The sequence below is a fragment of the Phasianus colchicus genome, chromosome Z, assembly GCF_987193195.1.
Source record: "Phasianus colchicus chromosome Z, bPhaCol1.hap1.1, whole genome shotgun sequence".
NCBI lineage: Eukaryota > Metazoa > Chordata > Aves > Galliformes > Phasianidae > Phasianus > Phasianus colchicus.
Window position 1 is genome coordinate 18,212,579 of NC_143476.1, and position 17,921 is coordinate 18,230,499.

At 37.3% G+C, this 17,921-nt stretch overlaps 1 protein-coding gene across 2 annotated transcripts in view; it reads left to right on the forward strand.

Annotated features, from left to right (window-relative positions):
* EFNA5 (ephrin A5) overlaps window positions 1-14,615 on the forward strand; it is a 203,676-nt gene extending 189,061 nt beyond the window's left edge. The window contains exons 3-5 of one of the 2 annotated variants that reach the window (XM_031605036.2): window positions 4,937-5,002; window positions 5,415-5,495; window positions 10,428-14,615. In XM_031605036.2, coding sequence (XP_031460896.1) covers window positions 4,937-5,002; window positions 5,415-5,495; window positions 10,428-10,549 — 269 coding nt within the window. In that variant the 3' untranslated portion in view covers window positions 10,550-14,615. The remainder of the gene's footprint in view (window positions 1-4,936; window positions 5,003-5,414; window positions 5,496-10,427) is intronic. The other variant, XM_090132137.1, reaches the window with a different exon arrangement.
* Window positions 14,616-17,921: the final 3,306 nt, after the last annotated feature.

Sequence of the window (17,921 nt, forward strand, 5' to 3'; positions counted from 1 at the left end):
GTACTGATAACCACATTACTTTTAAAATTTTCATACTTTTTCTTTTTTGTACTTTACTTTTTAATTAGCCTACTTTGTTACAAAGTAGCTTTTATCAATCTACACAGTGAGAGGAATATTAATAACTAATTCTGATTCCCTTAAAGATATTACACAATTTGACATAACAATTTAACTGAAAATCCGTTGCCAGGAAAAAAAACAACCAACATTTTTCTACGTATATTGCTTTTTGTTTTCTGTCTGTGGGTCTCTGCTAGTTATTGAATAACTGCTAAGCCTTATTGGCCTGAGGAGGACTTATTTTTTATTTATATCTAATATATTAGTGTTGTACCGTGTGTTTCATAGCAGAAAACTGTTTGGGAGTGAGTGGGACGAAGGGAGACAGAATATTTTTTTTTTTCACATTTAAATATAGCTAACAAATACTGAAATATTTATGGTTTGGCTCTAGATGAGGCAGGAATAATATTCTTCACTCTCTTTCCTTACAGGGTATAAAAATGGTAGCCAGTTCAGAGAAAAGAAATTTTCTATCCTAATTTATCATTTACTGCCATTTTCGGTTTCAGCTTGGCTCTAGTCCTATGTGCTGTAGTTCAGTCTATGTATTTTTTTTCTAGTTTAACTGATGAATATAGAATTTTTATCACAAGAATACAGAGATCATGACTTGAATTTCTTCTAAATCATGAAATTTTTATAATTACTGAGATATTTTCATATATCTTTTGATTTTTGAGAGATTTAAAATGTGTAGTTCTTCTATCCAAGACTGTGTGTAGTTATGAAGTGCAAAATGTGACAAGACAGACCCAGAAGATTCTCTTGAAGTTGCTGTTCGGGGCAGGGAGGAGGGGGTGAAACATCATAGGAATTAGAATGTAATCATAGGAACTAGCAACATTGCAGAATTCTTCTGATTTTGTCCTTCTTACTGACACAAACTAAACTAGTCAGACCTTTCCAATTCTTATATCATTCATCAAGAAAAGACTATATAAGCTCCTTATAAGGGATCTTTTCTCAAAGGAAAGAATCTTTTCTATTTGTTGTGCAGCAAAATTTCATTTGCCTTTTTTTTTTTTTTTTTTTTCCCTTAGGAATTTCAATTTTTGAAAACGTTACTAGGGATGGTTTCCATTAGCATCAGAGATTTCCTATTTTCAGAGCTGGCCTCTATTTTATAGCTAATATCGCTTTTAAAAGGGACAAATAGAAAAGCCTTATGCCAAAGCTTTAGAGGCTAACCTGGTTTTGTGCAGAGAGGAGAATGAAATTTCTTTTTGTATAGGTGAAGAAAGGACATTTTCTTATAGCATAGGTAATTTCAGTTGAATATAACAACAGCAGTGAGAAGTTTAGCTGGGAAGGAACTTTAACAGACCCCAGAAGGCAAAGGGCTGTTTCTTTCTCTTTTCTATTTCTTTATAGCCTTCAAAAATATTTCACTCTTGCAAGCTTGCAAGAGTTTTAGGGAATTTAGCAGATTCCATTGCATTGGAAACCCATCATTCTTGAAAAGTGAAACACGTAAAAACACTGAACATTCTGCTAATACTAATAGGCCTGACCTTAGGTCTAGAAATAAAGACTTGAATTTTTCAGTTTGAACCGATTCCTGCATTTTCATTTAGCATCAGTTTTTGTGAGATCCTAGCTACACCATTACTTTCTTTTTTTCCAGAAAAAAAAAAAAAAATATATATATATATATATATATATATTAGTAATATGCTAATATGTGTAGCTTATCTCTTCCTATGTGTTGTTTTGGTCATTTGGTGTTTCCTCTGAAGTTGTTAATCAAAATGTTGGCCAGTAGGTCACCCTGATTGGGAGTTTTGTGCTCTTTAGCAAAAGTTTGTCATTAAAGGTACTTTTATGTAGAAGAATAGGACTTTATACTTCAACTTGGGTTTAAGCTTCAAGGCGTTAGCTATGAAAAAACAGATTTAATGAGCACTCTCGGCTTTCCTTAGTAGAGTGCAAGTGTGATGTGCCTAAAATTCAGAAAAAAAAAAAAGATATTGAGCTTGTTGCTGAAAGAGGAAGAAAAAAAAAACCCTAGCTGTTCGCAATATAAACTGGATGTCATAATCTAAGAGTCAGGTTTTTCATAGGACAGTGGTGAAAATATTGCAGAATAAACAAAACAGGGAAGAGAACAGAGCAGTAATGACAAACTGGAATGTGCGAGGGAGCAGAATTGATGGCATTAGCAAACCTGACTCTGCTCTCTGAGTGATACATCTTATGGACTTATGGGAAATACTGCAAATTGTCACTGTTTTTGTTTTAAGATGAAAAAGAGAAGGGAAGAAATAAAAAGGTATTGCAGTCACCCAGCTTGGCAAACAGGTCTTAAATTTCTCAGAAAGGCTGAAGAGGTTGCACTGTATCTCTTCATCATCTTGTTCTTGGTCACTGAGGCAGATGCAAGAGCAGGACAAAATGTCTCTTAGTTCTTTTTGTCTTAATTATTATTATTCCCTCTGAGAGAGTAAAACACTGTGGCTGAAGAGGAATCTTTCTAGTTTTATTACTTACCATTTTTCATAAATCACGTAGAGTACATAATTTCCTAAGAGAAGAAAAAAGCACATTATCACACTTACCACTAACAGTGCATCAGTTTCAAGAATGATGAATTAAATGCAGCTGATAGGATTGCCATAGGACTGCGGTTCGTGATACAGCACATTCTGTGAAAAGCTATGTGAGGAATGGTAGAAGAAGGAAGTTTAAGCAGAGGGCAGATTTTGAAATTTTCTCCCAGAGAACATGGTTAATCATCAGCTCTTGTTTGCTCCTAAGTATGTACAAATATTGCATACACATGTAAACTTTATATATAGCATTCATTTTCTTTTTTCTAGGTAGAATATTATTTGATCCTAGCTATCGTAGCTAGTCAGTGCTAGTGCTAACAACGTGTTCTAATGAACACCAGTGAACCCAAGCACGTTTATTTTGTGGATGTAAGTGGCAACATGTAAACATTAAAGTTAAAACGTGCCTTTGAATAAGTGTGGATCCTGATGCACTTCTGAAATTCTGAGCGAGAAGAGCTGTTTGTGATAAAATTACTGCATATTTTCTGTTTTGATTAGTGTTAGAAGTGTCGTTTCCACCTTTATGTTAGTAATATGGTAATAATGGAATACTTATCTTTTGAGAAATCAACAAGTGCCTGTTTAGTCTGAGCACAGCATTTAGCCAGTTGCATATACTCAGTGAGGGCCACGGAAAGGACACAATTTCCTGAATGTAACCACAGAGTTCAAATATTGTGCCCTAAATAACACACCAGTTACTGTAAATGTCAGTACAGGGAGTTTCTCTGACTTTGATTTAATAAGAGCCTACAGCAAAGCCAGCTGTTAACACTTCTTAACCGCTTGTCATTTTGAAGGGGGGAGCATCATTTCTACACACTTTTGTCTTTTGATTAAAAGAAGGAAACAATTTTTCAAGCACTTCCCAACAGGTGCAGAACAAAAGCATTAACTGTATTTGACTCTTACTGTGCTCCTTTTATTTGTGTTCCTACTGAATTTGCTAGTTCTTCTTGGTAGGAAAAAGCTGATGCTTGCCTTGGAAACACATCATCAAAGTTTAAGGAAATTCATTTTAAGTTATTTGAGAAGCCCTTCAAGTGTGAGTTTGCCTTGTAGACAAAGAGTGTGTGTTCATATGTCTTTATGTAAATGATTTCAGCTACTTTTCAGTGAAATGTAGTAAAAAAATAAAAATGGATGATACAGCCATAAACAAAACAAACATCTTACTGACCCAGTCATCTTTCATAAATCCAGACTGCTTCCAATAATTTCAGTTTTCTATAAAAAGCATCTTGTTGTGCTGCCGTGTCTAGCTTTTTATTTGATGGAAGAGACTATGCAATTAAATAAAAATAACTTCAGGTGCTTCAGGCAGTGTTTTCAGGTGTAGGTTTTTTGAAGGTTTTACAAGGCTGAAATAACATATCCAAAAATGGTCTTTCACAAGCAAAAATTTGCATGCCCAAGTTAAGTAACTTGGTATGTTTGCCTCTGAATTAGGTATTTTAAGGCAAGTATATATCCCAAAAGGAAGTTTTCACAGCAGCAGTTGTTCCTGGGAAATAGCAGGTGATTATGGTAATATTATATGTGTGAGCTTTTGTGTAGTGGTACACTGTTGTTTTCCCTTTTTTCTTTCCTCCTCATACAGTAAGTGTTCTTCTAAAGAGACACTTTGAATGGCAAAAATGAGGGAGGAGAGAAATAAGGAATAAGCTGATTTGAGAATGTTTGTTAACACAGGGAATCATATTTTGGCTGAAAAAAAAATAGGGATTTTATCAGCAAAGGCATACGTAGTGGAAGAATACAGAATCTGATTTTGTGGTGGAATTTAATAGATGTATTTAATGGTGTGTATTTTTACTTTAGTGGAAGTATGTCCATATTTATATTTTTAACATTGTCAACTTCAGCATCATTTTGTCAGTTTTCCTTCATTCCTTTTTGAGTTGCTGAAGTCTGTGTCCTACCATTTCAGGACTTCAGCTTTCTTGTAAGTGATCTTAATTATTCTCAAGTGTAATTTTTCAAAGTAGACACATGCATTACAGCAGAAACCATATTAAACTATCTCTTGAGAGAAAGGTGTGAAAAGGTGAAAGGAGATAATGAAACATTGTGAATATCATTTACTTCACTTCTTTCATGAAAATAATCGAAAAAGGGATTAGAATAAAATCTGCAGTTCTCTCACTGCCTTTGTCTTATCTGGCTATTTTACACACTTGAAATACTTAAATGCAGAGACTGAAATATAGCCAGTTCTTCGAATGAAGGAATGATAAGGGATGTTTGACTGTATGAAAAAGGATCATATGCATTTTCTCTTACTCTTCCACTTCTCTCTCATTTTTCTTCATTTACAGCTTCTGCGATCCCAGATAACGGAAGGAGATCCTGTCTAAAGCTTAAGGTCTTTGTGCGACCAGCAAGTAAGTTCCTTAGAATTAGCTTTCAAGGGTGGCTTTGTAGCGCATGCTTTACTGTGTGGTCTGGTTAACAGCAGTAAATCTTTTTTTGTTGTTTGTTTTTGTTTTTACTATTCAATCTTGTTTATCTGTTCTGTACAGCAGCATTTGTGTTATTATTTTCATGGTATTTCCTTATCATTTTTCATAAAGCTTTGTTTTAATTTCATGGCAATTGCTAACTTGTTGTTTCTTAAACTGTTGTACCAATGGAAGGCTGGCATTTGGATAAGTGCCATAGACTATAAAAATAAATATGCTTAATTTTATACAGTAAATAGAGAGAAAAAAAAAAGATAGAAAAAAAAAACAGAAAGTACGGAGTTTAAGGGTGTCTCACTAACATATTTGGCTGTTATCTCTATTTTTGTTATAGACAGCTGTATGAAAACTATAGGTGTTCATGATCGTGTTTTCGATGTTAACGACAAAGTAGAAAATTCATTAGAACCAGCAGGTTAGTATGCTTAGAGAATCTCTTTTAACAAATGCGTGTATCCCTCTGGTGCTTGAGTACTTCTTTTCTTCTACTCTCTGCATGCTTTGCATGGTACAATTGCTCTGCTTTTGCTTGTTTCTAGCAGTGCTAATATCACATGTGGTATATTTCCTGTCTCCTTATCTAATGCAAGGGAGAAAAAGTGTTGCTTTCTTGGTTGATGTAGCTTAGTAAATGTGTGCCAGAATAAAATTTTCACCAGTGTCCTGAAGTCTATCCAAGACAAACACCCAGCATGTTGACAGACCACTCGTGGTACTAACTGGGCCAAAAGTCTTAAAGTCAGTGGGCACGCTTCATTTGTTTTGTGGTGCCAACAGACTTTCAAAGAACCACTCCTTATTTAATGCTAGTGCATGACTCAGGCATGCAGCTGACAGAGTTAGTGTTTAAGTAAGAAATCAGTCCATTAAAATTATAAACATTTGTATATATATTTGTTTAGGTGAGTATTGTTTTCACATATGTAAACACACATACATGCTGTTTTATATGAATTCATTCCCTGGATATGTATCTGGGGGATTTTATTTTCCTTGGGTTTTTTTTTTTTTGGTTGGTTGGTTTATTTATTTATTTATTTTTCTTTCCCTAAAACACTGCCTTTAATAATAAGAATAATGCTTGCTTTTATAAAGCCCCTTATCTGCCCAGGGCAAGGTTGTGTTATCCTTCACGATCAAGTTGTGTGGCTCTGTGTGGGAAGTGCATCTGTACGGTTGCGTGACTCAAGTTTATGACAGACAGGAGCATGTTTAATTCTAGGGGTGTGAATAATCTCATCAACTTCAGAGGGATGGTTCATGGCATTAAAATTAGGTGGGTATGTAAGACAAGTGTTTACAATAGCGCTTACCAGCTTGTTCTGTGTGTGTAACATGCTGTTCACACATTTCTATATTCAAGCCTCAATAATTAAAATGAACAGTTAAATAAACAAATTATGCCAAAAAAAAAACCCAACACAAATACACCCGTGATACTCAGGTAGTATATTCCCTGAAGATCAGATTGCCCAGTTTTTTTTTTACCTTGTGTTACTGAGAAAGCACTATCCCTTTCATGTGAACCAACTTAGTGTTTTGTTCTTTATTATTTGCTGATCCTTCACCTAAAAGCTATTATTTAGGCAAAAGTATTAGTAAGACTCCCAAAAGTTATCCAATTTAAATGCTCTACAGTTTTATTATTTTTTCCTAAATGGAATTTTCAGAACTGTTCTAAAAATGTTGCTTTAGAGAGTCAAGGATGTTTTCTAAGCAGATCTCTATTCAAGGAAAGTACATTTACAATAAAGATGCATTTGCATTTCTGTTAAAAGTATTCACCTTCTACAGGAGGCATTAGGATGATGATGATCATCCCCTATCTCCAGGTAAACTGTGAATCTAGAAACTCAGTGTGCTCTTTTGACCTTGTGATTTGGTGAACATGAGTTAATTCAGGTGTATCCCTTCTGGTACTGGTTTGCAAAAGAGATCACTTGAATAATAAATGCATGATAGTAGTGAATATTCTTTTCAGCAGTAATGCTCACTTTCTGTTGAGTGGCTATGTCTTGCTAGCAACATCATAGAAACATACCATTAGAAGGCAGCAGACAGAACAGCGAACCAAAGTCCTACAAGGAGAATCCTGAAGTCTGAGGTGAAATATCATCTGTGTTATTATGGAATATTCTCCATAATAGAATAATATATAATATATATTAGAATAATATAATATTATAATATAGAATAATAGCCTTAAAGAGAATGTTTCTGTTCTAAACGCTTCAAGTACCAAAAAGTTGCCACTCCTATGCTTGTAGCACTCCTTCCATCAATTTATTTGAATTATTATTTGGACCAGTCTCCATCAGATGATCTGCCATTCCCAGATTTTCTATCTGCTATAAGTATTTCCTATTACAGGATTGTTAGACTTGCTCCTGCCTTGGTGGATCTTGTTGCATGTGAAGTGTAATGTGTACTAATCCACCTGCCTCTGGAGCCCACCTTCCACTTGTGTGCTCTCCCCTAACCACCTGCCACTGTCTACTCCCACAGTATGCAGAAGAATGGGGAAGCAGAGGAATCACATTGAGCGAATTACTGCTGCCAATCTTCTGGGGAAAAAAAAAAAAAAAAAAAGTGTGATTTTTGAACTTCTCTACTTTCACTGGTTTTGTTCAGAAATCTGGAAAAAGCAGATCTGTACAGATCACTCTTCTTTCAGAAGTCACTGAAGAAATTGGGCCATGCCTATATTCTCCTTTTGTCCCTTAAACAAAAATTGCAGCTGTGCATATCTGGAAAAATTATACCTGAAGCATGAGATGTAAAGTTATGTGATCTGGAAAATTCATGGCTGTCAAACTAATTTTTTCTAATTACTGCTAGCATTCCCAGTCTTTAGCAATGACCTTCCAGATTTTACTCATCAATTTTATCATATTTGTGACTTGTCTTCAGTGTTTAGAATAAACCCAGTCCTTCCCCTTAAGCACTAAAGATTGTGCAGTATTACAGCTCTGCACCCCAAGGAAAATCATTTTTGTAAAGTGATTTTGAGAACCGCAGATAAAATGAGTGCTCTAATATATGAGTGCAAAGAGACTTTGGGACTGCATTGACAGAAAGCCCGAATGATTTCTTGAAAGTAGTCCCTTAATGTTACATGAAAATGAATTCTCTAGAGACAGATGGCTTTATAAAAATGGCATCTTAGAAGATCTCCGTATTTTTAGTTTAATAATTAATCTTTTTAGTTAGGGCTTTTGGGTTGATTTTATTCTTTTTTTTTTTTTAATTATTTTATTTAGCTGTAGCTAGTGTTCCAGTTGTGCCAGTAGCTGAGAGTCAAAGAAAATTAGGATTTATTGCTGCTCTACACTAGTTCTGCCCTATTGTGTTTCAGTACTGACTCATGGATGTAATTAGGACAAAACTGTTATCATTGTGTGCTGCAAATTCAGACCTTCTTGCAATTCTATCAATGATGCAGGAAGCAGAAGACAGTTCACATCTTTCTCCCTTGTAGTTTTAGTTCATCGGTGATGAGTATGGTTCCAAACTGAGCAGAGCTGACTTAATGTATACGAAAGGTATAGAGCTGACAGTAGGGCACAGATACCTTTTCTTGTACCTTCTTAGAGTATGTTTTAATTAAGAAGCTGCTCCTGTGAAGTATTGTATTGTCATTGCAGTATCCCAAGAGTGCACTGAGTTTAACAGGTGAAATACAGACCAGCCTTTGGTTCTGACAACCACCAGAACTAGCGGTTTTAAATCGCCCTTTCTAGACATTTAATTGTCTCTTCCTTGCAAATGTGAACATGTTCACAATTGATCAGAACTTGCCTTTCACACTCTTGTTTTAAAAGTACTGAGGAGGTGTTGATAAGCCTGATGCAACTACAGCATCAGTGCTGAACCAAATGTGACAGGTTGTTAATCCAGTTTGCTGTACATCCCTCGGTGAAACTGGCTTGAGGCTGAAGAGCCTGTTAGTCCAAATACTGCAAAGTGCTCTACTTTGCTTCAGTGCTTGGTGTCAAGAATGCGAAAGGAACTTGTCCCTAACTAAAGCTAAGTAGCATGAGGGGCTCTATAGCAGTGCTGTGTGGTGATCCTGGTGATGTGACTCCCTCTTCCCTTAGTGCCTTTAATTGGGATTGCACAGTGCAATCACCCAGTGTAATCCTGGCAGTGCAGTCTGTTGAGATGGGAGCTACGAGACAGATATATCATAGGTATGTCAACACTTCTCTTAAAATGGGGAAGCTTATTACACTAAGTAGTGAGATACTGTTAATTTTCCTGGAAACTTAGGCACCCCTAAAATAGCTTGTGAATGCATTTTGAGGCCACTTTACACTTCCTAAAATGGTTTAGATCATTTGTTCATTTAGTACTAGGAAAATTCAAACTCAAAGCTGGCTTTTTATGGCAAGCCTCAGACAGATTGCTTTTAAAATATTTAAATTAGATAGCTGTGGATATGGGGGATTTTGCAACGAAAAGCAGCACACCTATAATAGCCGTGGAGTTGAATCTGACTTTATTTATGTTTTTTATGATACAAGTTGTGTCTATAAGGCTGATTTTTAATTGAGAAAAAATTAAACGGATCTTCATTCAGTATCATACATTAAGTATTTTCCACTATACTCTCTTTTTCCACTAATGAGTAAGCATGTTTTCACAACTCAGCTGTTTTTGTTTGTTTGATTTGTTTTTGTTAATTTGATAAGCACATATTTAATTCTGTATTTTGTCTACTGCAAAAAGTAATCTGCCACCTATGAGAGTTTGTGAAGTGTGTTTGAAAATCAGAGACTGTCTTAGTCTTTGGAATTCCATTTCAAGAGAGAAAGATTTGTCTCATATCCCATGCATACCCCAAAATGCAGTATACTTCAGTGGAAAGCGGAATAACTGCTTGCACTTACAGGCTGCCATTTCAAATTCAGAAGCTGAAATCCGTAACTCAGTAAGGGGATTAACTTCTAAATTAATTCTTAGCACGTGCAACTCTTTCTCAAGCCCTTCTGAAAATCAGATGTTTTTATTTAGCTGCCTCACTATTGACATTGCTATCTAATGAGCCATCCAAAGCTGAAGCTACCGTGTTTTATAGAGGAGGAATCTTTCATTCCACAGTCTGCTGCAGTCAGACTTACTTTCTGCTGCTCTGGTCTTCAGTGGGAGTTTTGCCAGTAAGAAATGCAGGACTTGGCCCCAAGTTGGTTACATAATGAGGTATTACACGGTTGTGAAAGTCAATGACAGCACAAGGTTCATTGCCCTATTTCATAAAGGCACCGAAATCTACTTACAGTTGTCGGCTCAGTGAGAGTTTATTAAGGATGCAAAATCTCATTGGAATGTATGCTTTCTATTTGAACAGATGATACCGTACATGAGTCAGCCGAGCCATCCCGTGGTGAGAACGCGGCACAGACACCGAGGATACCCATCCGGCTTTTGGCAACTCTATTGTTCCTCCTGGCAATGCTTTTGATATTATAGCACAGTATGCTCCAGCAACCTGTCGCAGAAAATTTCAGGGTCTTGGAACATCAAAGATCCACCTAACTGCTCATCCCAAGAAAGGGACTTTATTGTTTTTGCAGATGTCAAATCGTTATTTTTCCCTTTTCCCTTTTCTTCTCCCTTTTAGCCTGAACTCAGCAAAAATTTGAAGGGGATAACTAGCTTCAGCACCCATCCCTACCTACCCTGTGACTTTCTGAACCCCTCCATACAAATAAAAGGACTCCAAATGAAAATGCCAAACTATAATAGTGACACTAGTGATTCTTATTTTCCTCTGCATTCTCCTTTAAGAAGTCACCTCTGTTAGCTCACTGTGTCATCCGAATGTAGATGAGGAAGAGTAGTGGCAAATACAGTCAGTGGAGGATAAGCAAACTGAATGAAAGCCTGGGAGAGTTTTTCTCTCCAATACAATATTTATGCCTTCTCATTCAGCACTGTAAGATGATCATGCAGGGCATTGTGTCACCATGTCAGGACTGGAGGGGAAATATTAATAGCAGATATAACACCATTTCCTCCGGGAGTTCTAAATGAGCAGGCTTCTGAAAGGGAAAGGTAATGTTTCTTATAGGACTGTCCTGAAACACCTTTTTTTGCTCACAAGTAGAAATGCTGTCTTTGGTGAGAGAAAGAGGTTAGTATTTAGAAATGTTAGCACACAGCAGGCAAGGTCAGATTTAGGAAACTTCACTGGGGGTGTGAGTGCCTCTGTTATTTCGTTTTAAGGGGATAATGCACACCGGGTTATTTTATTTTAAAAGAAATCACCGTGGTGCTAAATTTTTTTTCTTGAAATGCAGAGGCACTTTTGAGAATAAAGTGACCTTCCCCAGCACTGATTTAGTAGCTGAGAACCTTAGATGCTGCTTTGGGTGTTAATACATGCTAAAAGAGAACATTAATGGCCAGAGGAATCATATTTGAAACAAAGGATCTCCAGTGTGCTCTTGATTTGTCTCTCCTGCAAGTTCCTCAGTCATGGGGATAAACCACAAGTAGCAGAAGCCAGGGCAGTCTAGTAGCATTGTTTGGTGGGGGGAAAGAAAAGAAGTGTGGAATACAAATTCAAGTGTTGATTTTTTGTCTTTTCCCCTTCCAGCACAGTTTGAAGAGTAGAGGAAACGTGTTTATCAGCCGGAGATAAACTAGATGGGCTCCCAAAGACTTAACAAAATATTTTTTTAAAAATCCACTAGAATAGAAAATACATTATTTAGATATGCTTTATGCTGAAAGTGAGTATATATGCTTGTCCTATTTAAACATGTGAGAAAAGTGGTAACCCTTGATGCAAGTAGGAAATGGTACTGTCTTGTTTGATGGAATTGGGAGTGACTTTGTTTAGGAAATCTGAGCCTTGGCAAAGGTAGAACTTGGAAAAGTCATTTGCCAGGAAGTGCAGGAGTTGGGGTTTTTTTTTTTTTTTTTGTCTGAGCTACCATGAAATTTGAACTGCTAAGCATAATCAGGGAAATATCAGGCAAAGACTGAAACCAAACGTTTCTAGACAAAAACTGTGGTTATTATGTTAAATGTGAAAGAAAAACATGAAATGCATTCAAACTAAACAAGGGGTTTCTATATTAATTCTGAAGAAAACCTCTGTCATAACAAAACTGAGTGGTACAAATAATGGGCAATATTTTGTGTTTTCTTTTTTCTTTTCTAATGAAGAAAAACTTTACAAAAGTTGTAAGCAGCCCACTATTCAGTAAAGAAGGAAAAGGGGAAATAAATTTAAGATTTTTAAGATTTTATGCATGCTTAACCACAATCTGAGCTTGCCTGATATCGTACAACAAGATGGTTGTTGCAGGGCCTTTGCTTACAGTAGGAATGTAGGAAATTTCCTCTGCTGTTAAGAGAACAGAACAAAGATATAGAGTCTAAACAGTGAGGTAAGTCACCATCCCATTACAGTCTGGCTGGTACTTCTTGCTCTTTAGCTTGGATGTGCTTGTTAAGCACATTTCTACTCCCTTCAGGTAGCAAGTAAAGAGGATGAAGTGAGGCTAATCAAAAATGCGCCTTATCAATTGGATTCTTAACTGGAGTACAGGTAATACTGCATGATAGTAATCATATTAAAATGATTCATAGCAATTGCAGGCAGTTATAGCAACAGTGCCAATCTTATGTAGAAATGGTGACTTCATTTTTCATCCTATGTCTCTAAATAATGTCAGTTTGAGATGTACGCTTGTTCACAGCAGACTCTTTTCATTTGTACTGTTTTCGTGTGGAGTTCAGCCCTTCACGTTATCACAGGGCCCAGCTGGGTGGATGAGGGACAGTGTGAGTGACCCAGATGCAAAGCAGATCCCTGTGCTGCCAGGGATGGCCAGAAGACCACGAGACAGTTTGGCACACGGTGGCATCAGACAATTCCAGTCATAGCAGAACATGCTGGTGGGTTTTGTGTTGGGAAGCAAATCTCTGGAAGCTCTGAATGCAAACGTTGCTGCCAACTGCTAAGAGATATCTGGTCCCCTCCATCTGCCCCTTCTCGAGCCCAAGGGACTGATTCTCCCAGCCTGTGCAGCTTACTTGCCCCCGTGACCTGCACTCCTGGCTGCCAAGGCCATTGCAATGCGAAGCAGGGAAAATAGGGATCAGTCAGTTTAGTGGATACTGTGTATCCTTTAATAGGCAAGGTAACATTTCGTGTTAGTTTAGAATATTGTTTTGTACTGTACTTACTTGGATGGCGAAGGAAAGACAAGTAAAACTTAAAGCTATGTTCTTTGAATTCTGTACTATTAGCAACCTCTGTTGTATATAGTGTTTGATAATAAAGTATTAATTTGATTCTTATGTCTTTTGTAAGTGAGAACAATAGACTTTCAGGATATTAAAATCATGCGTTGATTACAAGACAGAGCTTTGAAGCATCAAGTGTGATCATGGCTGAGAACTGAGAGACAAGTAGCCATGACACTGCAGCATACAGGACTCATCTTTGGAAATCGTTCATCTATTGCAAGTCTTCACATTGTCAAGACCTGGAAAACATGACTTTTGGTGATCAGTGTTTTGTTGTCAGGGTTTAAATGTCTAATGTTGGAGCCCCATGATTTTTGTGTTAGTTTTTGTTCTTTTGTATCACGTTTGTTTCTAAAATTGCTTTGGGGATATAACAACTCTTCTGTTTGTTTGGGTTTTTTGTTGTTATTGTTGTTCGGGTTTGGTTTTTTTTTTCTTTATTCCTTCTGATTTTGTTTCCATGTATAGGATTTTGTTTTGTTTTGTTTTCCAGAAAGGATCTTGCCAGTGTCATGTGTGATACATACGTACTTGATTCCAAAACAACTAGAAACAAATTTGGGAGATATTGAGAGTAGATGAGTAGATTGTTTCCTTTCCTATATACTTATGGAAGGAAAATGGTTGTATTTGTACCTGTTGATTCTCACGCCTACCCCTCAAAACTGAATTTTATTCATTGCCTTGTGAGAGCACTGGCTCTGTCACTTTCAGAGATTTAGGAGAGAGTGTTAACTCTTCCCCTCCTTTCATTACACTTGGATTTTGTAATCACCAGTTTTACTGTACAAACCTCCACACTTCTCTCCCCTTTTACTGCCCTTCCTCCTCTCCCACCCCCCTCCTTTTTTAATTTGGAGCCGTGAATGGGCAGATCTGTTTCTGGCCTGGCATCACTGAGTTTTTCCCATGCATTCGCCCTCGAGCTTCTCGGATGTGAGACAAATCTCCCTACAATAGGCTTGCTGCCATTGTCTGTACAGTTTAATAGATGCTGGCATGTTGGAGGTTACCCATGAGTCTGCGAAATCCGCTTTCCATGCTTACTCTTGACACCCCCATTGAAGCCACTCATTGTGTATGCATCTGGGTATGAAAGTCCAGCTCAGTGTGGTCCTGTGCTTGTACTGCCCTGCTTTGCAGTTTCTTTGCACTTATTCATTGAGTGCTGTTTTTGAAATGCTTACATTATATGAATCTAAAAATGTTAAAAAAAAAAAAAAAAAAAAAAAAAAAGAATCCTGCCCCTAAGATCTGTATTTGTATATACACGTGTCCGTACAATTATACTTAAATAAAATTAAAGATTTTCATCATTTTAATTGGTTCTCTTAGGCTATATTTTTGTTCATTTAATTATGTCTTTATTTTGGGGGCCTTTTGTACCTATCTTCTATTTTTGTGGGCAGTGGAAAGCAATGAGGAGTATGAGTGGGAAAGTGTGAAGAATGCAGTGGGCACAATGGCTGACTACCTAGGGCTGTAACTACCTACATGCTGGCTGATCTGAACTCTGGCAGCTGTGCTCTTCACTTCTGTGTGTGTGTGTGTGTGTGTGTGTGTGTTCATAGCTCTTCCAAATACTTCAGAGAATAAGGAACTATGCCAGTCTGGAGCATTATTTGGTTTCCATTGTTACTTCTGACATGCTCTGGGCTTTCAAAGCAGTATTGTCCATCTTCTGGGTTACAGTTGTTTGTATGGCCTAACTCTTGCTTCCTGAGAAACAGAGGCAGCCCCAGGTGTGTGCACACAGTGTAGTTGCACATGGTGCACATCTACCCTGCACTCCCTCTGACTGACCAAGAGATGTGGCTGGAAGTGGTTTGAAATCTTAACTGTTTCATTATTCACAAAAGGGTGGAAATAGGCTGAGAGTGACAGGAGCTCCATGGATGGGAGAATCTGAGCACTGGTTCTTCTAGAAGGAATGAAGTGCTGGTGCTGGATATTTCTTCTTCCTTTCATCTGTGCTCCCTGGGGCTGATGTAGTGCCTCAAAAATGTGCAAGACTGGACTGGGCATGATTTGTATTTAGGTCTGAAATGTGTGTCCTTGGCAGTGCCTTTTCACTAATCATGTGATAGATACAGTGGTTTAACCTGAGAATTTAGGTCATAGAAGGTGGGGGACACATACCGAAACCCATAATACATTCACCCTGCATTCAAAAATTCACTGTAATTATAACTTGTTAGCATTAAACTCACCAAAAGCTTCTTATTACATTTAATTAGTTGACAGAGCAGTAAGTACTAATTATAACTTATTCTAACCTTCTTTATAGATGAGAAGTGACAGCTTGGTGAGAGTGAAAGTGTGTGACTTTTTCCTCTGGAGTTGTGATGTTACAACCAGGGCAGGGTTATAAGTGACACGTGTTCAGTATGTCTTGACATAATAGCCATGTCCAAAAAATATCCTGCAGCCTGACACACTTAATGGCCTTTGCTCAGAAGACAATCTGCTTTTGCTGAGAATGGTATTTGATTTCATTTTTTGGCATTAGCGTGAACAATAGGACTTTGTGCTCTCTCATCTTTCCTTCCACAGAATAATTCTGCTCACAGCGTACTTCTGAGGGCATTCTTAGGAATATTCAGGCATGCATCATACCACTAAGATATGGTTGTGTGCCAGAGCGATTTTACTCATTCAAAACAGTGCTTTGATTTATATAAGTCAGAGATGTGGTAGCCAACTGGGATGGTTAAAATTTTATAGGCTTTGAAAGCAGAGGATTGAAAAGTGCCTCCTTCCTTGTAAATTATTGGGGTTTTTTGTTTTGTTTTGTTTTATTTGTTTTGTTTTTTTTGTTGTTGTTTTAATTTACTCTAAGTAGAAAGTTTGGTTGGAAACATGATTTAACTTGTATTACAAATGTGGGCCTAAGAGACCAAATCAAAACTCAGTCATTGTAAAGGCTGCAGTACAGACTGCTCCTTTACAAGGCAGGATTGTTTGTTTTTAGCATCACTTTCAGTGGATGTGTTGAATTACTACAAGCTGCAGTAGTTCCAATTTAGAGGTACTGTAAAAATTTTTTTCCTAGGCCTGATGGGAACTTTTAAAACAAAATATTTCTTAGATGCAAAAATATCCTTTCAAGAAAAATCAAAGTACAGCAGAAATCCAGACAAGATAAAGCTTTTATTTCTGTTGTTTCCCTCCCCTCTCTCATAAAACTGTGAGGTGAGTTATACTGTCAATCATATTTAATTCAGAGGAATTTAGAAAAGGACAAATCTTGCAGACACTCACTCTTCTTGTGACAGTTCTTCCAGCAAGTTCTCCTGTCACATGTTTACTTAATGACTACAAATACAAGAAATTTCAGGGAGGCAAGCTAGATATCTACTTTGAGGGAAAGAAAAAACATTTTCCCTTTTTTTTTTTTTTTCCTAGAACTTTAAAAAAGTGCACACTATGTTCAAGATCAGGCTTATTAGGTGATTTCTAATTAAGTTTCAAAAGACTTCCAAGATCATCCAGATCCACCTATCACCAAAATTTCCCAACTAAACCATATCTCTCAACCTCTTGAATACCTCCAGGCTCAGGGACTCCACCACCTCCCTGTGCAGCCCATTCCAGTGCCTGACAACTTTTGGATAAGTTTTACTTAATGTCCAACCTGAATCTCCCCTAGCACAGCTTTAGGCCTATTGCTAGGTAAGTGGGAGAAGAGGCCTATCCCCACCTTGCCAGAACCTCTTTTCAGGTAGTTATAGAGAGCTATAAGGTCTCCCCTGAGCCTTCTCCAGGCTGAACAATCACAGCTCCCTCAGCCATTCCTCATAAATTTGTGTTCCAGACCCCTCACCAGTTCGTTGCCCTTCTCTGAAGATGCTCTAGGCCCTCACCATCTCCTGTAGTGAGGGGCCCAAAACTGAACACAGTACTCAAGATACAGCCTCATCATGGCTGAGGGAATGCTTATTTCCCTGTAGTACAGCTCTGAAGTAAAGAAAAGAAGGTTTCTCTTTGTATACATGCAATCTTAAGCTTATTCTTTCATTTCCCACATTTAGAGCATGTTCTTAGTGCTGCTTCAAGGTATGCACTTGCTCACCTAGCAGTATGTATTTTCCAGTAGCAATTTTTACATTTTTAAACATTTATTTATCCACAGATAAAACTGCTGTTGGCAAAACTGAAGTCTTTGTCTGGATGGTGTTTGTTAAAGTAAAGGCCTAATAAGTTAATAGGATACCATAGATAGAAGCATAGCTGTATTACTTTTATTACTGAGAACTAATCACTCCACTTACTCTTCTGCACTTGCTGTATCTTCACTAAAGATAACTTCAGCTAACCACTGACCACTTAGCCTAAAAAGTTTAGGAGGGATTATGTTTAAATTTATTTATTTCTCTGTTTGATTATTTGTTTTATTTTTACCTATGACAAAGGAAAAAAAATAAATCTAGATATGATGCAACAAAAGCAAAGCATCAGAGCATCAACGCTGATATACTGAAGTTCTGTTCCTTCTATAGGAGGAGGAGATGAAGCAGAGGGCTACATAGTGGAAACACCTTGCTGCCATCCTGCAGCATCAGTCCTTGCCTGAAGGTTA